This window comes from Peromyscus californicus, unplaced genomic scaffold (genome assembly GCF_007827085.1).
Source record: "Peromyscus californicus insignis strain IS unplaced genomic scaffold, ASM782708v3 Scaffold_10__1_contigs__length_136768540, whole genome shotgun sequence".
Taxonomy (NCBI): domain Eukaryota; kingdom Metazoa; phylum Chordata; class Mammalia; order Rodentia; family Cricetidae; genus Peromyscus; species Peromyscus californicus.
In genome coordinates this window covers 41,403,531-41,429,567 of record NW_026294391.1, presented here as the reverse complement: position 1 = coordinate 41,429,567, position 26,037 = coordinate 41,403,531, and the positions used below count along the sequence as shown (strand labels likewise).

Genomic DNA, 26,037 nt, shown 5'->3' with positions numbered 1-26,037 from the left:
GACATACTGTCAAATTGAATTCCCAACACTTAAGTTCATGCCCATAGATATGTGCTTCTCTCAAACTTGGTCAAATAGCTTCCTTTTGCAGTGGGCAGCAGTGAATGAAGATACTTACAACTGATCAAAGTGCTGAGAATAAGTGACAGTGAGTACTCAGCCCTCCAAAAGGCATCTTTATAAATGCCAAGGCTCAGGGAACAGTGTGGAATAGGAAGTGGAAATACTTGAAAGAAGTAGAGTGGGAAGAAATGGTTTGAAATGCTATCTTCTGGACACAACATGGTCATGCGCTCATTAACGCACTGTTGGTTCTGGTCACCTGAGGGGGATGTACAGGAATTCTATCCAGCTTAAATTCTATCATGGACAGGAAAGGAGCTCATGAATTTCCACCACTAGATGTAAACCTATTTTCAGTTGACAGCTGCTAGGGGAGGGAAAATCATTCTCCTTTTGGAGTAGGGCCACTGATACCATGTTCCAATGGATGGCTCCATGCCTTACTCAGAACTATTCAGAATTAGTGGGTTACCCACCCCCCAAAATCCATGTGATTAGCAGAGGGATCTGCTGAAGGGATAAAAAAGAGTTGAAGGCATGAAACAGGGGTGAATATGGATGTGTTTCATTACATATATTCTTCATGAATTTTTAAAAGGACAGGCACTTGAACAATTCAACTGTGAATATGAGTGGTCACTGTATATGATTATCTTTTATTAGTTAATTGTATAATTCACAATTATTTGTAAATGTATCAAAAGCCAGAAGTACAGCATTAGGAATACACAGTATTGGAAAATACAGCAAAATATATTCTTACTTCAGGATTAAGACTTATTTCCTTGATAATCAAAGTGAAACATGGGAAACATCAATATGTTTTTTACTTGGTTAACATTCTATTAAACAGTGTGTGATAATCAGCATTTTAGATAAAAATGAAATGCTCAGAAATAAATAAACAATATAATATAACTACTACTGAACACTAAAACCTTTATCCACATGCCATTGCCTAATATAATGATAAAATATTCTTGCATTCTTCTAAATAAGTCATATGCATTTGGAACATTGCAATCTGTATTAGCCTTGTTCGTAAAAGAATAGGTAGTTTGTTGCAGGATATTTGATCACACTGTGACACTTGTAGACTGTGTTAATAAAGTTAACGTTGAATCAGGGGCAGAGCTATCAACTAGCTGACTAGAACTAGCCATAGAGATGCTAGGAGTATGGATAGGGAAGGTGACAGGAAGGAGATGGGAGGACTTGGGATTTGTGTGCTCTTCAATCTGGGACGTGTGGAGAGAAGAGGCGCTGGCTGGGTCTCTGGTAAGTAAGGGAAGGTCAGCTAGCCACTCCTCCTCTGCTTCTTTGATTCATAGGGTATTCACCCCAATACTTGACTCTTGAGTTCTTATTGGTAACAGAACAATTTAGCGAACACAACAGAGCAATAACTCTTGCACTGTGAATATCTTACCATCATAGTTCTTTAGAATGTGTCCCTTTTATTCTCCTGAAGCCAAGTTTTGGCTTATGTCACCTCTTCATTCACTGAAAAGGTATGCACATGAGTGGATAGGAATACATGTTAATGCATATGCACACACATACATGCACACAGACAGATGCATGCTGGTATGTGTGCATGCATGGGCATACAATATGCCTTGACTTCTGTATTTAAGTAACCAAATTACCTTAAATACAAGGAATAATATTTCAGATTTTGTAGTATGGATAAAGAACAACTGATATCACTTTGAGGAAAATACATGAATATATACTTTATATACCCCTTTGTCTCTATGGGTTTTCCATGTCTGTTGCCTGCATTCCATTCAGCCCCTAAACATAATATCCTTCTCAAAGAATGTCTAGACACCTCAGGTGACATCTCACCACTCTTAGTGTTCATGTGTGTTGTCAGTTAAGTAGTACCAGAATGATAAAATAGGGGTTAGACTCTTGCTATGTCCTCTGACTTCCACATGTACACTGTGGCATGAGAACACACATGTACACCTATGCACACACACACACACACACACACACACACACACACGCAAAAAAAAAACCAAAATAAAACATTATTAAAAGAGCAAAATGTATTATTGCTGTCTGCCTAATCTTAATTGCATTAATATTAATTAATACTAAGTAGCAACAGTCAATTTAAAGGATAATACTATTTTTAATCAATTATATATGAGTGAAAATTATAATTTTTGAGAAAATTTCAATTATAAGCCAGATCATTAGTCAGACCATACTTTCCACTAATGATAAAATTGAAGGTGGGTGGCATATAGTGAGTATCAAAGTTCTTGCCTAGCTTGTTCAGGGTCCTGACTTCAATCTGCAACCACAAAAATAAATAGTCAAATAGATAGATGATAGATAGATAGATAGATAGATAGATAGATAGATAGATAGATAGAAAAACTAAAATATGTATTTTCATTCCTAAGATATGTATTAGATACTAAAAATACAATTTTGGAGAATTAAGGAAAAATTGGACTTTTAATCCAATAGATGAAATATGCAATAATATAAAATAACTGATAGACTGGTTTATGCTTATAATTAAGATAAGAAAAACATGCTATTTTTATAATAGTCAAATCCACAAAGCACGAAATTTGTCTAGGGTTCAGCTATGAAAAATAGAAAAATATAAGCAAAGCATTCTAACCAGTTGGACCAGTAAGTGCTAGGACCCTGAACTGTGTAAATATAATTCTGTTAATAAAAAAGGAACAGGGGTATATAGAGAATAAAAGCAGGACTAACAGGAAGCAGCCTCTTGCATTAATTGTGGAATATTATGGGAATAAATTTGACTTTGGATGTGAAGTTACAAATGTGTTAAAGATTTTATGATATCTTTCTACAGTATAAAACCATGTCATCACAATGGACTGAAATTTCCAGAAGATGATAATTGAGAATCAGGATTGATATATATATATATATATATATATATATATATTGAAGAACTGATTGAATTGATGAAAGGTCCACATTCTGGTCCAGGAAAAACTCTGAAAAGTTATCTTTAGGATGATAGAGGTTCAGATGATCATTTCTTTGAGGAATACAAGGTAATCAAACAGAATATTGTATATAAATTCCTTTACAGTTTATATTGAGACACAATATACATTAATGTTATACTTGAAATGTTTTCATTACCAAATTTGTGGATTATTCGATTGCAAGTAGTACTGAGATTTCATTTTATACATGTTTAAATGTATCTGAATTGGCAATTTAAGGTAATTTAAAGACAGCTTTATTATTTAGAAGATTTCTGATCCAAGCATCAAAGCAGACATAGTGATTCATGTTGAAAAATAAAATTCCCTGAGGTCATCCATGTGTTTGGAGTGCAAATTTAATCATCTTTGAAGAGCCCTGAGAAGGTCTCATCCATTAAAGAACAGAAAGCTAATAAAAACAAATGTTCCAATCAAACAGTTTTGTAGGCTTTATAAGTAAATGCCCTCTGATATATTTTATTGGCAATGTATATTATCTTTATAGAAAAGCAGTTTTCCTATATCTCCCAAAAGTTTAAGATATTGAATCAAATTTCTCTTGTAAATGTTGACTTAAATAGTTTAAAGAGCTCTTTTTATTAAGTTGGATGTGATTAATTGTGTTAGATTTAACATTTATGAGTGTCATTCTCAACCCTGCAGGCGCCCATGCACATGTGTGAATCTGAAATGAATTCTGCAAAAGTCTGAATTAGCAGCTTTAAATATAAAACTTTTAGTTATTTTGTTTGTTTTTTTAGTTCATTTCTTCCTTTCACCTGTCACTAGAAATCATGTCTTCAGTTGGCAAAAAACTGTTTAGCAATAAGCACCTTAGGCAAATGGACTGTTATTGAAGCCAATCTGTTTATGATATTAATATGCTAGACCATGAAGTTGAGTGAGTTGTTTGATTACTTTACATGAATTAATGGAATCACAATCTTATCACCTGAAACTTATTGCTATTTTGAATTGTTTAATTCCACCTTTATTATCCCCTTAGTTATTAAAAGAAGTACTTCTGTGCAAATAAATATTTATCAGTCATGTGAATGAGAGATATTTATACTAGTTGAGAAAGGAGTATGTAACTCCTAATGACAAAAACCTACAATATTAATATCATGGTGGGAAAGAACTTTTAAAAGAAGAACAAAGCCAGGTATCACTTTTACACCCAGCTCTCCTTACTTTTTTAGTAGTATGAGAGTTAGAATGAAAGTACAATTCTATCATAAATAGGTCTGGAAATAAGAAACACAGTGATGGAGCAGTGGAAGCAAGGAGGGAGACATATATGAAGGAAGAACTGGGAGAGAGGAGAGTAGGGCAGGGAGAAAAGGAGATGAGAAATGGAGAGAGCTGGACAGTCAGGAGATGAGCTAATGCTGAAGAAAAATTTTGGTGAGCACTTATATGACAGATAGTATGTATTTATTTTATTCAATGGGTAAACTATTTCTTATTACCAACAGGACTAAGAAACAGCCACGTTCTAGAAATTGAAGGTTTGATCTGCATGCTCAGACAACCCTCAAAGAAGAGAGCACTACAGGTATGAACAAACCTTTAGAAAATGGATTCTTGATTTTATCTTTTAAAAGAAATATCTCATAGAAAAATGTTCTATTTGTGGTTGTTTGTCATCTTAGCTACATGATATTTTTCCTTGGTATGATTTGGAAAACTGGAGTGCCAGAATTCTACCTCAGACCATTGAAATAGTCAGAATATATTCTCTCCCATGTAGTATTATTAGATATTCCTGTTAGAACTAACTTCAAGTTTAAAAAGAGATGAACCAAGATTTGATCTCACATAGATACCTATTCGTTGCAATCTTGGTCATACAAAGAACTTTAAGCCTAATTTTTTTCCATTCATATATTAATTACTCTGAAATTTCTATGTACAACAGGCCAAAATGTGTGTTTCATGTTTGAATTTAAATTCTCTTTACCCAAGGAGAACTTTGTATATATGAATTTCTATTGCTGATGATAAATTGAAGAAGTATTTCAGATAAAAGCTATTCTTTAAGGCCAAATTTACCTAAAATCATACATGTCACTATGAAAGTTATTTTCTAAATACTAGGTTTTTAAAGTGTTCAGATACTCATTTGCAAACTTTGTAATATCTCTTATGATTACTTATTAAAACAGTTAATTCCATTTTCTAGTAATGAAATAAGATATTTCAATTGTCATTAATGTATGCTTGCTTTGCAACATTATCATTGACTTAAATTAAAAATATAGATATGAACTATGGATCTATAAAACTTTAATGGCTCAAACTTATGCACATTTTACTCATTTCTTCATAGCTGAGTTTTACTGAAATAAAATACAAAAGTCAAAATTATTTTGTCTACTATGCTTCCTGCAACAATATCATAAACTTCTTTTGATCAAATATCTTGACATTCAATGCAAAAAAGCTGTCATCCAGTACTGGTAGTTCCTAGTTGTATTTATTATTATTATATTTAAATATAGATATCGTATTTTTAATTCAAATTAAATTTATTTTGATTACATAGACCTAGAATATATTTCTGATATATTAACTGACAAGTGATTCCTGGATACTTTTCAAATGTCTCTAGCAATTTGGACATTAGGACCTAATCCACATTGTAAAACTTAATCACATGATTAGATTATTCATTATTTAAGTTCCTCAAATCCTATGGAAAAAGTCAGTGCTTAAATATAAGATCCATTGTATTTTTACAAATCATTGCTTAGAAAATGTAGAAACTATAAGTTGATTGTTTTCCATAAAGTAAAAATTATTATATAACATAAAAAGAAAATGATAGAGTTTAAAGTAAACATATAATTTGGGTATAAAAGCTAAATTCAAGTTATGCACACACACACACACACACACACACATATATATATATATACACACACACACACACACACACACACACACACACACACACACACACAAACATATGTATTCTACATGGTTGTGGTGGTATTGTGTTCCCCAAAATATTGTGCACCCTAATAAACTTATCTGGGGTCAGAGACAGAACAGCCACTAGATACAAAGGCTAGAAAATGGTGGCACTCACACCTTTAATCCTAGCGTTCCAGAGGCAGAAATCCCTCTGGATCTCTGTGAGTTCAAGGCCACATTGGAAACAGCCAGGCATGGTGACTCACACATTTAATCCCAGAAAGTGAGCCTTTAATCCCAGGGAGTGAGGCAGAAAACGGAAAGATATATAAGGCGTGAGGACCAGAAACTAGAAGCTTTGGGCTGGTTAAGCTTTTAGGCTTTGAGCAGCACAGTTCAACTGAGATTCATTCTGGATGAGGACTGAGAAACTTCCAGTCTGAGGAAACAGAATCATCTGAGGAATTGGCGAGGTGAGGTGGCTGTGGCTTGTTCTGCTTCTCTGATCTTCCAGCATTTACCCCAATAACTGGCCCCAGGTTTGTTTTTATTAATAAGAACTTTTAAGATTCCTGCTACACATGGTTCTTTGCTCTTTGGTATCTAGATGGGTGAATATAGGATAGTTACAATTATTTCAGTCATCCAAACAATCAAACTAGATAAAAAAAATAGCTTCATTTTACTAGTATTTGGTTCAAAATGCTCTGAAAATACTGTGTTTATGGCATCTGAACATACTAACGTGGAAGAGCGGACATCAAAAGGACGTGCTCTCTCTTCCCCTGCCCTATTGCTCCCACAATTTCGGAAGTATTAGTTAACATATCTATTTATTTTCATTTCTATAGTGACAAGAATTTTTTAACAGGAAACAGGAGATAGCTATATTAATATCTTAATATTAATATAATCACCTCCATCCCACTATTAAAATATCTATCCATATCTTTATAATTAAAGTATTTATATTTTCATCAATGGAGAATTTCTTTTAGTTTTCTTATATATTCCTTCATATAGGAAGTTCCATCTCTTAATTTTTTAAAGATTTGTTCATTTATTTTTATGAAGGTATTGAAGGATCTGAGGATGGCACTAGATAGTCTTATATATTCTTCTTTAATTCAGTTGCACTAATGTGGCAGTGAATAGTCAAGCTTAGCTACGCAATATATTTAGCTGTGAATAAGAGAACTGTTAAAAAAAAAATTAACTTTCAGGATAAAAGTTAAAGTCGTCAAGGCTATTTCATTCAGTGCCCTTGCTCCAGATATGTGCAGGTAAGAATCTACCAGGTTGAACTCAATCCCCAGGGGAGTCTTTGCCCTGGAGGAGATGGGAATGGGGGGGTGGGCTGGGGGGAAGGCGGGGGGTGGGGTAGGAGGACAAGGGAATCCATGGCTGATATGTAAAATTAAATTAAATTATAAAATTAAAAATAATAATAATATGAAAAAGAATAGAAATCAAATTTCTCTGGATTTCTACACCATCTATCAGTTTTTCTAAAGTCTCATTATTCATCCACTCTAGTCTCTGCTGTTAGTAATGCAAAAGGTGTATAGTATTTCAATTGTTAACACAGAAATTTCTGAACTCCTTTCCTAAAGGGTTGTGTTGAATTTACTATAAACAAATGAGATGGGGACAATAAATCTACTAACACAGCCCTCTCCTTTGCTCATGAAAGTCTGATATGTCTCAAGTTTCCATTCCAATTTCAACTCACTATAGACTAAAATTAGGAAATAGTTCTTTTTAAAAAGTAACCCTGGAAAAAGTGATCTCCAGCCCAAAGAGTGGGGAGGTCACATTGATGTTACCATGTCTATATAAAGGGATGATGGCACCTCTATTTTTTGTAGCAGAGCAATTGGACTAACAATTGCTCTTACAAAAATTTTGGAATTTAGGTTTAGATAATTACAGCTTATCACTAAACACTCTCAGCAGGACTAGTCATTACATTATAAAAATGTGATCGTAACAACAAAGATAGAACAAGATAAAATTGACACCTGCTCAAATAAGTGTTGTCAAAGTCAGTACAAGAGGACCAAGACAATTCTTTTCTCTTATAACAAATGTTATATTTTTCCTTGAATATTTTTTAAAGAAAAAGAACATATTATGCACGGGTAAGCCTAAGACCATTCATTTCAGTAGTAAAACGTTCTAATTGAGCCAATTCTTAGAAAGACTTTTAAAACAAGTCAGAGTGACAGATGAATTAACAGGCTGAAAATAGAATCCGTGTTACCATCCTCCTGAAGTCAAAATGGAGTGGATTAAAAGTTAACTCTAATTGGTTTGTAAATGTCATTTAGCAGATAGGAACATGATTGCCAATGCCTTAGGTATTTGTTGTTGCTGATATCTAAATTTAACTGTAATGTTATTTTGTTGTTGTTGTTGTTCATCTTAGAGTTATACTGGTAAAAAAAGTAAGAGTATCTCCGTATCATATTGCTTATCTCAAACGGAAGTAACTTTTTATAATAATGCACAAAAGTTAACAAAAACAATAGTATTTTATCACTGATTTTTTTATTATTCCTTTGAAGAATGTCTTCACATTGTTATCCACAAGGAAAAGCTTTGGGCTGGGAAAATCAGAAAAGGAAAGAATGTATATGACTCCCAAGGTGCATTGCTATGTATATATTAAAGAGAAATCAAGAAAGAAAGTGAATTTTCAGGTTAAAAACAGGATATATTTTGAAGGATAAAAATCTTTTACATCTGTGAGCAAAAGTGCATAAATTATTAAATAATGTTTCACTAGATATACTTATTTTGCATATGTTAACATTTAAACACACTAGAAAGAGCTCATGAAATTACTTATGAAAATGTCTACTGATACTTATTATAAAAGGCAGTTCCACTGAAAAATAAACCTCAGGTCTCAAAACACCAGTTAAGGCCAAATAAAGTATACCAAAATCTATATAGACAATATGTGAAAACCTCCAATGCTTTAATAACTTTTAATTTACAAATCAATCCAATAAAAAGACATATGCTTCATTAGCCTCTGAAGGGACATGATAGATATGAAATGAAAACAATTCTATAGAGAAAACCTGGTATTGTCATGCATAACACAAAATACCAATACTTGGTTAATTAAACTTATAAAGTTTGCAGAGGAAGTTATTATATATGATGTGAAAGAATTATATTAATCTCCATTTAGATTCACTGAAAGGGGTATTTTAAGTATGCAATTCTAAAAGATGTTACTCTGTCTTTTGTGAATAAGAATCAAGCAAAAATTTGTATGACTTATTTTTCCAAAATAATTTATATAATTTCTTGAAAAATGCTGAACACTAAATTATTACATCTATTTAGATACCATCTTTTCACAGTAGCAAGCAAAGAAAAGACAACTAAAACATAAAATATGAATTAAGTGAAATCATCAGCTTTTGGATGACCATATAGAAACTTTAATAACCCTACTTATAAGACATACACTGTTAAAATTAGAAGGAGTCCGAAAAGAGAAAGTATTTTCACAACTATGACTTTATTTACCAGATGGGACTATAATCAGGAGCAGTTTGAATGAATCAGACCATATTTCTCATTATATTTGGTTGACCTTGAATTGCTCATCTTCAAAGTATTATCACAGTTCTACTAAGAGCAATGAATATTTCAACACACATGTTCCACCTAGGATTAACTATGTCAGAGAATATTATATAATTAAAAAGACATAAGGCACATAACTTCCTTTCTGTAGCTACAGGTTGGTTAATTTTTCTTCTGATTACAATATGAATGTACATCTAAAAATCTTTATTGTACTAATTTACAAAGACAAAGAGATCAAAAGGTATATTATCATTTTAAATAGAAAAAGACTTATGTTGTTTATTATAATTTTCATTATTATGAATGCAGTTGTGAGCAGGCAAATATAGGCTTTGCTGCATGCCAGAAAAGTGCTCTACCACACAGCACAGTCTACATAAAAGATCTATTTTAATCCAGAGTTACAATTTTTTGAGAGTACAGGGCACAAACAAAAATAACTGAACTATATATCTAAGATAATACAAACTGACTACTACATGAAAATTTATTTCAAAACATCATTAGCAAATGTACTCTTGAAATTGATATACTATGGCTCTTATCCTGTCTTTGAACTGCATGTTTCATTATACCTCTCCACTCTACCCCAATGGCGGGAGAGAAAACACATAAATAAATATCAATGCATCAATAGTGAATGGATTCATTCTTTTACTAAAAAAAATTAGCCCATAAAATTAATACACTATCTCCAGTACAGCTAAAATCTGGGAGAGGAGGGTGGGTGGTTATCTAGAGATATAGTAAAGAGTGTTATAGGAATCTGTGCACAGATGTTAATTCATCAAAGAAAAAGAAACATTTCAAATAAAGTTAATCTGACAAAATAATATTGAAGGATTTGATTTATTGAGTTCATTTGTTCATCAAGAGAAATAATAGACAGTCATCAAATTAGATTGGAACTATGTTCTTATTGTGGTTTCAATGATAAATACATCCCTTAAATGCATGGCTTGAACACATAGTACCCAGTTGCTGGGTCTGTTTGGAGAGGTTATAGGACCTTTAAAAGGTGGAGACTTAATGAAGGCAATACGCCATGGGTGATGGGCATTCAGTGTTTATAGTTTCATCCCAATTCCTCCTGTCTTTGTCTGCCTCTGTCTGTCTGTTTCTGTTTGTCTCAGCACACACCCCCTACTCTCTGCCTCTATGCTTTCTGTATGAAAGGGAAATGTGATACCAGTTTCCTGTTCCTACAGCCAAGCCATGCCTTCTCCTCTGTGATAGACTCTAGCTCTATGACATGATAAGCCAAAGTAAATATTTTTCCTCTAGTTGCTTCTGGTCATGGTGTTTTATTACAGCAACAGAAAAGTAACCAGTACAGAAAATTAGTTAGTACCAGGAAGTGGAGTTTTTGCTAATTTCAGAGGTAAACAAAATCATGGTCTCTTCTGTTAGCAACTGGGGTAGAGGCCATTGGTGTTGTAGTTGGCGAAAGAATATAGCTGGCTGCCTTCTGCTCATATTATAATAAATTGGCTGAGGCTAAGTTAAAAAGTAATAGAGTCATTTCTTTGTCAGAGAAAATTTTAAGACAGTAATAGCACTGAGTCTATAATATAGTTTTTACTGGTTATTCTTATGCAAATATACAGTGAAAGAGAGCAAGAAATGTTCAGCTTAAAGAAGAAAGGAGCACTAGGAAATTTAAGAGTGTCTTTAAGGCATGTGATAAAATAGAGGCTGTAGTTGTTAAAGAGATCAGTACTATTGAAGAAAAGTCTCCTCCTCTGCATGGGAACAATGGGAAATATGACCCAGGGTAAGACCCCCCCCCCCCATCAAAGCTTTCAACTTGTACAAGGAGAAGGCCTAGATGGTATTTCAACCTCTTAGAGAGCCACAGGATATAAATATGCTGCCAATGTGATTCAAGGGGATTAAGGTGCATTCCAAGCTGTCACCAGAACTTGACAGTATTGTTTACTCAGTTTGGAACTGAGGGCATAAAATATGCAAAATATGAGCATATAAGCAGGATGAAGATTATTCCTTCACACTTTCAGAGAGCAGCTGAGGAAAACTAATGTGTGCCAGAGCTGGAGTTACCAAGAAGAGACTTGGAGACTATTGTATGAACCTAGGATGGTGAAGCCTGTGTGTTAGGATTCTGTCGCTCCTCCAGCTATATGACTGCACATGTGCAGTTCAGTAGCTAAGTAAGGGGTCTTACATCTTACGTCATCAGTGTGCTGAGTGATAGTGCAAATGCATGCAGTGTATTCACACAATCAGCGCATGCATGGCATAGCTCCATAAACCCATCTGAGCATGTGCATGGGAATCCTTAAAAAGCTGGACACAGACTCCTCCTCTCTTCTCTCTGTTCTCTCCTCCTCCACTATCTCCCTCCCTCCCTCCCTCCCTCCCTCCCTCACTCCCTCCCTCCCTCCCTCCCTCTGTCTCTCTGTCTCTCTGTCTGTCTGTCTCTCTCTCTCTCTCTCTCTCTCTCTCTCTCTCTCTCTCTCTCTCTCTCTCTCTCTCCTGCATGTGTGTCTCCCCCAGGCCAGGTTACTCTCTTCTGCCCCCACCTCCTCCTAATAAAGCTTTGATACTGGGTTTTATAGTGTCTCATGACCTTTTTGCCCAGTAACCAGCACCACTTATCATTTTTAAAAACAACATTGGTGCTGTGACGAGACAGGCTCTCCTGGCACTCTGCGTCTGGGGCTCTGTGTCCAGGACTCTGTACCAAGGTTTATTGGACCTATGACTGCCTGCTCCACTTTTTTTCATTTGCCCAGCCACCAGGACTGCTCCACACAACACACCAGCCACGAAGGTTGGTGAGTTTTTCCCTTTCTTATCCCTTGCTCTTTCCCGCGACTGTAGCCTGAGATATATTTCTTGCATGGGACAACTGGGGGGGGGGGGGGTCCTCAGCTGCAGACCATGACACATTCTCTCTTGAGGAAGTATTGAATGCTCTCTGGACTCCTGGGGAGTCCTCCTGGTACGTATGCCTCTCAGCCCTTGCCCCTTCTGTGATGACTGTTCAGGTAACTTGTGATGTTAATTTATGCCAGTCAACAGATTACCTAGCCTCAGAGATGCCTGAGATGGGAGCCTGGGATCCTGTTTGTTATTTTAATTTTTTTTTCTCTCAGCTGCAGTCATGGGACATGGAGGCTTCCACCTCTTGGTTCCACTCCTCCTTTGATAAATGCCTTAAATATCTCCGGATACCAATAAATTTGGCCATGTAACAGCTGCTTGAATGCTGATATTTCACAGGAATTATCTAACTTTTGCCAGCAAATGGGCAAATGAAAAGACTTACCTTATCCCCACGCTTTTACCTAAGCTCTGAACCCTCCCTTAAGCTCTGAACCCTCCCTTTCTGATTCTCTCTCTCCTGACCACATGCATTCCTAAACTTGATTGATCTCTGAATCCAAACAATCTCTTCCCATCTGACCTCCGCTCTGTTCTCTGGTACTGGATGTGCTGCTAAGCACAGACAGGTTTGGAAGGAGGGTAGGATGCATGCAAATAAGTTTATGATCAGGATCCACATTGGGATCATAATAATCTGGATGGCTCTCTAGCCAGAGATCAGTTTACAGCCTACCTCCTTGCAGGTCTTCCTAAAGCTGTCCTCAAACCACCAAACTATCAAAAAAAAAAAAAAAAAAATCAAGACATGGAAAGAAAATCTGTCTCTTGCCTCCCAGAGCTTCCTGAAATTAGGGCTACTCTTAAGCATCTGGAGAACAAGGCTCTTGATCCCACAGGTAGAAGTTTCAGCTGTGGCATTTAAGGTGTACCATGGGAGAGATGAGAAAGCCCATAAACAGAATAGCCAAATGTTGGCACATGCTATCCGAGCAGCTGCATAAGGACTTCCAGGTCCCTGTTTTAGAAGGCCACATGGGTTAGTGCATGCCCTACTGGGCCATCAGTTGAGGCTTGTTCAAAGTGCCACCTAGAGAGATAAGTGGTCAGCTGACTGCCCGCATGTACCCAATGGCATGGGAGCATCAAACTAAGACCTCCAGTTGACCTCCTAGGCTCGGCCACAGGCTCACAGGGAAACCAAGATGCAACATGGGGCAATCTGTTTCCTTCCTGTTGGACACCGAGCCACTTAATCAGTCCTGAGGGAGTTTTGGGGTCCCACCTCTCTTTGTCACTTCCCTATTGCCATGGTAGGGGGACAGCCTTACCCACCTCACCAGACTTAATTGTACTTCCAGGGTTACTTAATGGGAAGAGATTTTCTAGCTAAGGTAGGAGCTTTTATTTCATTTGCTCCCTCCATGTGCCTCACTCCAGACTAGTCAGAAGCACTTCTCCTTCTCATGTACAGTGACACAAACAGGGCCCTGCTCTCTCTCAAGTTCCAGAGGACATCAGGATCCACTGCTCTCTCCCCAATTCCAGAAAAATGAAATCTCACCCCACAAGCTTTTCTCTTCCTGGTTCCCTCTTCTAATTAACTACTCAGCTAATTGTTACAGGATCACCATAGAGCCAGAGTCCAAGGACCATCAAATATATACCCAGGTGGTAAGGTACAGTAACAATCAAAAAGTATTTATACCCCCCAGACCCAAAAGTGTCTGGGCTCTGGAAAAACAGGCTTTAATATAACAATCTATTACTGTTAAATGCTCTCAGCAATTGATCACCTGTATCTCTTGGATGCTAAACTAATAAAGGAAACAGGTGCCTTAAAATAATCTGTCTCTGATAAGGCTTATCTCAGGTAAAAATTAAAAACATGTTCCAATCTCTCTCTCTCTCTCTCTCTCTCTCTCTCTCTCTCTCTCTCTCTCTCTCTCTCTCTCTCTCTCTCATTAACACTAACCAATATAAGCAAAGTACTAAACACTACATTGGTCACTAGCCCGAGACTTTAATTTTCTCATGGCTGCTACTTAATATGTTTAAATTTTTTTCTAAGCTCCAGAAACCAGCTTAAATCCATCTGGACAGGTCAGATCTACTTCAGATAAGTGCCAAACCCAAACTTTCCTGGTCTTAACAGTCTATCACCCTGGGAACCTCCCAAAGGAAATAATAATAATAATAATAATAATAACAATAATAATAATTTTTTCTTCTAAGCTTTTCTCTATCTCACCAGCATCCTGTCAGACACAAACAGCCAGAGTGCCAAGTCAAGAAAGATGAACAGCTCCAAGGCAACAGATGATAAGATAGCCCACCATCCTAGGACACCTGTCTACCTCGGAAGCTCCCTTCCCTACCCATACAAGAGTCAGCCAACGCCCACCAAGTCAGCTGGAAGCAGTTTTTCCAGGAGAAACGACACCCCTATTTCTGTTCACCCACTTTTTTATAATAAGCAAAAGACTGGAATGTTAGGATTCTGCCACTCCAGCTATATGACCACACATGTGCAGTTCCGTAGCTAAGTAAGGGGTCTTACATCTTATACCATCAGTGTGCTGAGTGATAGTGCAAATGCGTGCAGTGTAGTCACACAATCAACACATGCATAAACCCATCTGAGCATGTACACGGGAATCCTTAAAAAGCCGGACACAGACTCCTCCTCTCTTCTCTCTGTTCTCTCCTCCCCCACTATCTATCTATCTCTCTCTTCCTTCATGTGTGTCTCCCCCAGGCCTGGTTACTCTCTTCCATCCCCACCTCCTCCTAATAAAGGTCTGATACTAAGTTTTGTCATGTCTCATGACCTTTTCATGGAGTAACAGTGCCACATATTTTCAAACAACACTGTTTCACTGGAGACCCCAAGATGTTGAAGATGTTGGAACTGTGAAACATCTGGCAGTGAGACATGCATACAGACAATGGAACCATCCCAAGAAAGAGATGTGTGTTTGAAGTAGTAAAGCTGGAGGGTTGGAACCATCTAAGCCCTTTAAAACTGAAACATCGCCAGTCAGTGGTGGCGCACGCCTTTAATCCCAGCACTCGGGAGGCAGAGCCAGGCGGATCTCTGTGAGTTGGAGGCCAGCCTGGACTACCAAGTGAGTTCCAGGAAAGGTGCAAAGCTACACAGAGAAACCCTGTCTCGAAAACAAAACAAAACAAAACAAAACAAAACTGAAACATCAAGTATCAGGTATGGAACTACAGGATTTAGTGTTTTACTCCCTCCATTTTGTTCTTGTTTTGTTCTAATATTTCTTCACTAAGCTCCCATACCTTCATTTTGGAATTGGAATGTATATACTATGCCATTATATATTGAAAGTGTTAGATATCGAACCAAGGACAAAGGGCTAACTGAGGTGCCTGTTAGCATATCAAAGATGACACTGACCACCAGGTTTTCTCAATATCCCTCAGTTTATACCTGTTACAGGGTCCTACTGGTTGGAATGCCCCACCCCATTCCCTAAACTTCTCCATCCAAGAGGCTGGACTTTCCTTTCATCCAGCTTCTCTGACTCCTACATAACCCAGTCATTTTGGTTACACAGCTCTTTTGGCCCTTTTGTCCTTTTGGTCTCTTGGCCTCCTGGCCCTCCCTTTGGCCCTCCCACCTCTCCTCACATGGCTTGGCTTAGTTGGCCTATTATGTCCACTTTGGACTCTTCTAGATGTTTCTGCCTCTGCCTGTTTTCTTCTTTATAACTATAATAAAAGTCTCCACCCCTTAGAAGCAATCATATCCTCCTTTTATTTCTTTTTGTATTCAGTAAGTGTGTGTGTGTGTGTGTGTGTGTGTGTGTGTGTGTGTGTGTGTGTGTGTGTGTATGTTTATTTTTCCCATAGAGTCACAGTTAAGACATTACTTTCAGTCTTAGAATTTACTTTGGATTTTAGAACAATATATAAAATATCGAATACTATGGGATCTTTTAAATTTGGACCAAAGCCATTTTAGATCATGAAAGGGCCATGAGCATATGAGGGCCAGGACACTCATTGTACTGGTTTAAAAGAGAATTGTTCCCCTTGGGCTCATGTATTTGTGTTGCAGGCTATTTGATAACTGTGTGAAGATGTGTTTCTGTTTTACTATGATTGGTTTAATAAAGAGCTAAACAGCCAATACCTAGACAGGAGAGAACAGGGAGGACTTCCAGGAAGAGATAGGAACTCTGTGAAGAAGAGAGCTGGTATTTGCCAGGCAGACACAGGAGGTGGGGGAGTGAGATGTACAGTATGGAGGAAAGGTAATGAGAAATGTGGCAGAGTGTAGATTAATACAAATAAGTTAATTTCAGGTTTAAGAGCTAGTTGGAAAAAAAGCTTAAGCTACAGCCAAGCTTTCATAATTATTAAGAAGTCTCTGTCATCATTTGAGAGGTGGCAGTCCAAAGAGAATTGACCCTGAGGTAACAAGCGTGGGAGTGCTTCACACAACCTGCAACACTCAGAAAAGCAGGCCCTGCACTTAGCAAAGGTAACGCGATAGAGTCAACCCTGTTACAATAGGAGTGGGTTAGCCAGCCCCAAAACTGTGAGCATGGAAGAGCTGTCCCCATTGCCCATCTCTTTGGTGGTGGCATGGGTAGGGAAGAGCTGCCATCCTGCCCCCCCCCCCCCCCCCCACCTATCAACCTCTGGGGCAGGTGGTAGAGCTGACCCTATGGTCATAAGAACAGGAGAGCTATCCCTGATCCACACCAGCAGCAACACTCAGGAGAGCAGGCCCTACACCTCACCAGGGCAGCAAAATAGAGCCATCCCTTTCAGCTCAGGTGTGGGTGAGCTAGCCCAAAAGTTGTGAGCATGGGAGAGTTCTCCGCATTTCTCATCTGTCTTGTGGAAGCGTGGCCTGTGGCACATGGGAGAGCAAACCCTGTGGTCATAAGAGTGGGAGAGTTATCCCACCAGCTACAACACCCAGGAGAACTGGTCCTGCACCATGCCAGGACAGCACAATAGAGCCAACCTTGTGAGCACACGTGTGGGAAAGTCAGCCCTGAAATTGTGACCATGGGAAAGCTGTCCCCATTACCCATCTGTCTGATGGCAGCATTGGTGGGGACAGCTGCCCTATCCCCCTCCCCCAGCAACACCTGGGGCAGGTGGAAGTGCTGGCCCAGTGATCATAAGTGGGGGAGAGCTCTCCCTGATCCCCACCAGCTTTAACACTTAGGAGAGCAGGCCCTGAACCCCTCCAGAACAGCACAGGTGTGGGTAAGCCATCTCCAAAATTGTGAGCATGGGAGAATTCTCCCCACTTCTCATCTGTCTTGTGGTAGCATGGCCAGGGAAATGATGCCCTCCTGCCTACCCATCAATGCCTGAAGCAGGTGGGAGAACTGGCGTTGTGTTCATAAGAGAACTATCCCTGATCCCCACCAGCTGCAACATTCAGGAGAGTAGGCCATATACCTCTCTGGGGAAGCACAATATAGCCAATCCTGTTAGCACAGGTATGAGTGAGTCAGCCTTGAAACTGTGAGCATGGCAGAGTTGTCCCCATTACCCATTTGCCTTGTGGTGGCATGGGCAGAGGAGAGTTGCCCTTCTCCTCCATACCAGTCAATGTCTGGGGCAGCTGGTAGAGCTGGGCCTGTGGTCATAAGGCTGGAATAACTATCCCTGACCCCCACCAGCTGCAACCCTCAGGAGAGAAGGTCCTGCACCTTGCCAGGGCAGCACAATAGAGCCAAGCCTATTAGTACAAGGGTGGGTGAGTCAGACTCAAAGTTGTAAGCATGGGAGAGTTGTCTCCATTTCACAACTGGTGGACCAATCCTACAGCTGCCCAGGCCCAAACCCAAGCATATAACTTGGCCTGCCCCCACCATCCACCCCATCTATGATCTGCTGGAACACATGAAGGGACCTGACATGCAGACCCAAAGCTGCAGAATCTCCACAACACAGGGCAACAACAGGATATCCAGGAAGAACCCTAGCAAGGTCCCAGCACCAGTAGGCCTTGAACCAGACCAATGACTCTTTGCAATAAACACTTGCAAGTAAAGTTATATACTGTGGGATGGTCTGTATGTCAAATGTGTTGCTGATTGGTCAATAAATAAATCACTGATTGGCCATTGGCTAGGCAGGAAGTATAGGCGGGACAAGGAGGAGAATAGAGCTGGGAAGTGGAAGGCTGAGTAGGAGACACTGCCAGCCGCCATCAGGATAAGGAAGATGTAAAGTACCGGTAAGCCACAAGCCACGTGGCAAGGTATAGATTAATAGAAATGGATTAATTTAAGCTGTAAGAAGAGTTAGCAAGAAGCCTGCCACGGCCATACAGTTTGTAACCAATATAAGTCTCTGTGTTTACTTGATCGGGTTTGAGTGGCTTGGGACTGGTGGGTGAGAGAGATTTGCCCTGACTGTGGGCCAGGCAGGAAAACTCCAGCTACAAATGGCGTCCAACGTGGTGGCAAGAGTTTCCACCTAAAACCTGAGACAAAAGATTCTAAAACGGAGCTAAAAACAGCTTCCTAATTGTCTCTCTCAAATGAGCAGCAGCTGCCGGTTTGAGCTACTGGTGGGTTGCTGGCGTGTGCGCTCGACCTGCAGTATGGCGGGAATGAGGCCTCTGCAAGTGGCACATTAAGCTACATTGTGGATTTATCCTTTGCTAGTACAAAACAAAAAAAGAGGTTTCTGGGCTACACGCTGCTTGGATAAAAGCATAGACCCACGATAGCTCCCAGAGCTGGTGGTAAAGTACCACACCATGTTGGGAAGCTGAGGTGGGCGGAGCCAGCAGCCACAGCTGCTGCAGCTTAAAGCAATAGATTCACAATAAGACAGATTCAGATGTAATAGTTTAAAATGTGTGTAAAATATACGTAGGCTTGAAAGAGACAAAAAAAGGTGATATATACAGTATAGAAACAAATACATGGTTTTAAAAAATAAAGTCTTTAAAGAGACAGTAAAATTAATATAAAAAATAAGCCATGTAGAGATGACTATTACACAGAGAGTCTGGATTGTGTTGTCTTTGGGATTCTTAACTACAGAGAGATATTTGATTGTAAAGGAAGCTGAGTTAAACCAGTATGTATATTTTAAAGATACTTTGACTTCAAAATTTGGATGTAAGGATATGTTGCTTTAGAAAAGAGTCTCTTTTGTTTCCACAGAAAGCAAGAGGCTATGGATTTGTTCCAGAGTAAGATACATCAGGTTTGACCAGCCAAGACCCCCTGAAAGGTCTCCGATGACACCATGGCCCAGATGATCCAACATCCAGAACCGTTTCAAGACAACTGGCTCAGATGATACAGCCTCACGGACTACTCCATGATCCTAAAATTTTCTTTGTTTCCCCAGAAGATACAGCGCCCCCCTCCAGCAGGAAGTAGTAAGAGAAGCTATGCCCAAATTCCCAAATATACCAAGCTGACTTTGGAGATGTGTAAAGGTTAAAACCTTCCTTTTTAAGAAAAGAAAAGGGGAAGTACTATGGGATGGTCTGTATGTCAAATGTGTTGCTGATTGGTCAATAAATAAATCACTGATTGGCCATTGGCTAGGCAGGAAGTATAGGCGGGACAAGGAGGAGAATAGAGCTGGGAAGTGGAAGGCTGAGTAGGAGACACTGCCAGCCGCCATCAGGATATGGAAGATGTAAAGTACCGGTAAGCCACAAGCCACGTGGCAAGGTATAGATTAATAGAAATGGATTAATTTAAGCTGTAAGAAGAGTTAGCAAGAAGCCTGCCACGGCCATACAGTTTGTAACCAATATAAGTCTCTGTGTTTACTTGATCGTGTTTGAGCTGCTTGGGACTGGCGGGTGAGAGAGATTTGCCCTGACTGTGGGCCAGGCAGGAAAACTCCAGCTACAGTTATATGGACAAAGGGGTTCACAGAGTGAATCCCTGTGTTACACTGCAACTTCCATGATGATATTTTTAAGTTTCCCCTTTTTTAATTTTATTCCCTTTTTTCTCTTAAATCTTGTTTTATTCGGTTATGTGCAGGGGCAGAGGGCAGATGCAAAATGATAAGGAAATGAATGGGATCAAGATACATGTTGTAAAAGACACATAGAATAAATAAATTGAAAAACACATTTCTATGGTGTGTGTGTGTGTGTGTGTGTGTGTGTGTGTGTGTGTGTGTGTGTGTGTATGTACAAATGCATGCATGTACACATGAGTACACACATTCCAAAACATATAGCAGTCAGAGCACAAAATATCAGAGTGTGTTCCCTCCTTCTATCTTGTAGGTACTGAGGTTTGAACTCGAGTCCTCAGGCTTGGCCGCATGTATGTTACCTATTGTACCATCTCACCTGAGAATATCATTTTCTGAGCATATTTGTGATTAATTATAAGGAACTACAAGATGAGCTCTGATAAACAAGTTTCATATCTGAAACAATTAAGACTAGGCTTTGATTGATAATAAATTTACCAGTTAAATATGATCTTTTGAATCACTTCTCAGGTTTTTCGGAAAGTAACCTATCACCAACACCACTTCCTGTTTGAGAAATAATGTAATATTTCAAAAAACAATTAATTATACATTTCTATTATTCTTCAGTTTCTTCCCAAGTATCAATTTCAGTTACATTTAAGAACACACTAATTTTGCTTCTCAAACTTCTAAAAGTGTGATAATGCCTCAGCAAAGAGATAACAGACTAGTTTCACAAATTTGGCGTAATATGAAAGTACCTCATTGGGTACCAGAAAAGCAGAAGTCAAGAAATCATTATGCAGCTAATTCAGGTGTCCAGAAGGTATGGATTTGCAGCTTCATTGTCAAATATTTAAGTTATTTAAGGGTAATATAATAAAAATATAAATGCTACAATTCTGTCTACCAGCTAATGAAGCCAAAAATAAGTAACCATCAAATTGAGGACCTCCCAAAGTGACAAATTCTAATAGAAGCAGTGCAGATGTATGCATCCTGATTTAAATAATAAATAAACCATACTGCCTTTTAGGAAGCATATGAAAAAAATTGCAAGAGTAATTAATTAGTTACACCTGAGTTACCTATCGAATCTCTTTGTAGAATAATTAAATATCTATTTGTAATTATTTGTAATCAATGCTGTTCAATATAGTATGTGCCAACCATGAGTTACATATAGTGCCAAGTTTTTGTTTGATTTTGTTCTCCTCTTAGACCTCAAAAAGTTTTAAACTTCAGTCTTAAAATTTTGTATATCGAGAACTATATTTATATGTGAATTTGTAATATTAGATAGACACTATCACTTTTTATATTCTCAGAACACAGGAAAGCATTAAAGTATATAACTTTCTACATTTTTTTAGACAGGGCCTCGTTCTGCATAATTTTTTATTTTGTGTTTACTATATGTAACTGTCAAGTCTGAGTGAGACAGAAAATAATAAAGGCAAACTATACTAAAAATTAAGGTAGTCCAGAAATGCACCAACCTTCAGGATCAAGAAGCTTTTCTATGCCTAACTGACATTTGGCGATGTTGAAGGCATGTTCCAGTCTTTGTGTGGCTGACTGCTGGGAAACCACACTATTCCAATCAAATAGTTCTGGCCTGAAACACACACATACATAAACAAATACAAATATAAATTAATACACAATGAAATATGAAACTCATTTCAATTGTGAATTGAGAATTTTTTTATTTTTAATGCCCAAAGTCCATAAGAATTAGCTGATTCTTATTACCTGTTGTGGTTTGAATGAGAATGGCCTTGTAGGCCCATATGTTTGTATGCTTGGTTCCCAGTTAGTAAAACTTCATCGTAAGGATTAGGATGTATGGCTTTATTGGAGTGCCTGTGGCTTTGTAGGGCTGGGCATTGAGGCTTCAAAAGCAAATTCCAGACCCAGTCTCTTTTTCTCTCTTCCCTACAACTTGCAGATTAGATGTAGGCTCTCAGCTACTGTTCTAGTATTATGTCTGTCTGTGTTCTATAACTCCACACTATAATGATCATGTACTAACCCTTTGAAATTGAGCAAACCCCCAATTAAGTGATATATAAGTTGTCTTGGTAATTGTGTCTCCTCACAGCAATAGTACAGTAACTAAAACATTATCCCTCAATAACATTTTTAATTTAAATCAATCACAATTTTAACTTAGGATGTTGACATTTCACATGTTAAGTATGTAGAAATTTTGTGAATTATGCCACAATAAAATTGGGAAAGATAAAAATCCTTAATAAAATAAGGAGGAAATTATTATACTTTATTAATAAAAATGTTATTCTTAACCAATTGTGAGATTGGAATATAATTGATTCACAAGTAACTCCTAAATTCTTAAGCTTATATCATATCTCTTCTTTTAACTTCTAATTCATCTCCATCACAAAAGCAATAATTTCATGTTTTCTAGACATAACAGGACCACTGCACTCCTGAACTCATTGTAACAATGGTTGCCTGCAGAAGATAGTAACAAGATGGAGTCTATCAATATTCTAGGATAGATACGGGAGTGGCACAAGAACCCCCTCCCCTAACTGAGGGCTATTGAAAGTTGATGCTATGAAAGGGACAGTATGTTGTTTTCATGTGATTGTTTGTTTTTAGGTGTATGGATCATGGTAGGTTGACCAAGCTCCAGTTGATGAATCCACACCCTTGTGATTGGTACAGCAGTAATTACACTTACAGAGTTATAAAAAGGGAGAACATTAACTTCCTAGCTCCTGCGCTAGAGGTGGGACTTCTTGCCAATGCCATCATCCCCATGCAGAGATTTGGTTGGCTTGAGCTTTCATAGTTTTGTTTCTGCATTCTGTTACAAATTTCCTGTTGTGTATTGAAAATACACCATCCTTGTAGTCATCCACCAGCTCTAAATCTTATAATCTTTCCACTCCATATTCCACAATGATCCCTGAGCCTTAAGGAGATGAATGTGATCTTGATGGCCCATTTAGGGCTGAGCACTCCACAGTCTCGTATTCTTTGCACATTGACCATATGGATAAAAATAATGATTACTTTTATCCTCTGGTAGTATGAAAAGTTCCTTCCAGTACTATCTTCCTGGTTGGTACTAGCTTGATTTATTCATATTCTGTTACTCAAATATGTGGTGTCTTCAGCAGCAGGGTCTTACCATCAAATTGTTGACAATAGCCAAGAGCAATAGTAGTAACCGACAATGTTTGGGAGTCTATGGGACCTCATTGACCAACAACTCCAAAGGAGGCAACCCATTTCTGATACTGGGCTTTGTATTTGATAGTTGCTGGGATAGAAGAGTCATGACTCTTTTAAGATTGTGACCCCTGGTAGGTAGACCATGCTCCAGGATAGGCCTTATACTAACAGCAGTTGGCAGTACCATTTAGACTTGATGTGATGATGATGATGATGATGATGATGATGATGATGATAATAAGTGATAATAATAACAACAGTAATTTTAAAAGGATAAAATGTTTGGTGGCTAGGGACACTGGGGCCCACCCAGGAGTAGATGGAGAAATGAATATGATCAAATTATATCGTATTAAATTACAAAAGAATTAATATATTATTTTTTAAAAGTCAGACATTTTCATAGCTTTGATCATGGTAACTAAACAAATGCACTGTGCTATCCTGGATTAGACACCAGATTAGTAGGTCAGCAATAACAGAAAAATCCACAAAAGTCTAAAAGATTGGGTGCTTGTTTGGGTGCTGCAAAGAGGCTAGGCACTAGAGGAACACTTGGTGAATCAGCCCATGAAGTGGTGTGGTATAGGCAGCACAGAGGGTCTTGGGAGTGGATGAGGATAGGGCAAGTCTAGGCTAGAGCCAGGATGTTGGCTCTAGGGTAAAATATTTTGGTGCAACAAAGAGTATAGAGTAAGCTACAACAAGGCAAAGGTGGCCAGAAATTGTACCCAGACTAGATCACATAGAACACAGAAAACAAGTTATCTTGTATATGAGGGTGGTGGGGGTAATCTCTACAGGCTTGACCCTGGGGGGCAGGGAGTGGAAGTTTAGGTATAGAATGATATGGTGTCAGCAGCATAAAATATTCTGTAGGTAAGTATGAGTAGACCAGATGAAGTTGACAACCTAGATATGGGCTATTACAGATGGAAGATTGGAGAACTATTGGGGGGCTTGAATTTGGGACCATGGAGAAGGTGATAGGTCTCTACAGCAAATTTCAGGTAGTTGTTCTAAGAATGAGTAGTGATTCAATGTAGGCTAGATTTCATAGTATGTGAAAAACAAGTATCCAGCGGTGGGAGGAGGGGATGACTCACTAGTATAGAGCAAAAGTAACAACTCAGGGTACTCACTAATCTAGACCCTGGTGGAAGTCTATTAGAGTGTGACAATGTAGGCAGATAAAAGGATACTGTGGGTAGATGTGAGTAGGCTAAGTACTGGGGCAACCCTAGATGTTGGTTACAGCACAGGAGAATGTGGTAAATGTAGGCTGGAACATAGTATTTGAGAATATGCAGAAGGCTAGAGATGTCAAGCCAAGCTGAGGTCAAGGTGGTGGTAATATAAACAGCCTTGACCAAGGCAACAGACATTGAAACACTGATTATGGAGTAGGATGGCACAGCCTGCACAAAAGGTCTTGTAGGTGGAGGTGGTTATTACAAGTCCTGGCTGGACTCTAGATGTGGCAGCAGCACCAATGGAGGTGTTAAGAACTAGGCCTAGGCTTGTGATTTCAACCGTACAGTAGGTAGAGTTCTCTAAAGTAGGGTGTAGGTGCCATTCTACAGGAGACAAGAGGCTATTCCATCCAGACTAGATACCACTGGCTGTGGAATACAAGTACCCAGTGTTTAGGTGTAGGAGTGGGTGGATACTCTACAGGTTAGATCCTGGGGGAGAACTAGGAATTTTGGGTATGGAGTGGGGTAGTTTAGGTAGCACAAACAGTCTTGTGGGTGAATAGTGAGAGATCTCGTGGAAGAGTAGATGCTGAAGAACACAGGATGAGGTGATGGGACTAGAGTGGGGTGTAATAATTGAAACTGTATGGAAGCCAAGGGGTCACTATTGCAAGTCCTAGTAGCCAGACTAGATCTGGCCACAGGCTATGGGAACCAGAAGAGATCCATTGTCATGTGGAAAAAACAAGGATCCAGTGAAGAAGATACAAGCAAGACCTTGGGAGAGGACTTGGGACATATAGGTTTGGAGTGATGTCATATAATCTTGAAAAAGAGTCCTGTTGGTGGATATGAGTAGGCTGACCATGGTGTGAGACAAGGTATTGGGTATAGGACAGGAGGAAGATGTAGGGCACAATAAGGCATAAAAATTGAGAACCTGGGAAAAGCAAGATGTCACTACTGCAATGTACTGGAGGTCGTACCATTACAGGGTAGCAACTAGATCCCATGGGATATGGAAAACAAGTATGCAGTTTGTGTGTGGGGGTACACAACAGGCTTGATGCACAGAGAGAACAAGAGAAGTCTGGGTAGGAAGTGGGATGCTATAAGCAAGACAAAGGGCTCTGCTGATAAAGGTAGATAGGGAGGGTCTTGTCAGGAGACTAGAAGTTAGCTACAACATATAAGGAAATGGTAAAACTGGCAATGGGCTTAAGATTTTGGACCTTGTG

General features: G+C 38.6%; 1 protein-coding gene across 10 annotated transcripts in view; it reads right to left on the bottom strand.

Annotated features, from left to right (window-relative positions):
• Dmd (dystrophin) overlaps window positions 1–26,037 on the bottom strand; it is a 2,242,690-nt gene that overhangs the window by 1,618,534 nt on the left and 598,119 nt on the right. For all 10 annotated transcript variants that reach the window (XM_052732199.1, XM_052732319.1, XM_052732309.1 and 7 more), the window contains one exon: window positions 21,893–22,011. In XM_052732199.1, coding sequence (XP_052588159.1) covers window positions 21,893–22,011 — 119 coding nt within the window. The remainder of the gene's footprint in view (window positions 1–21,892; window positions 22,012–26,037) is intronic.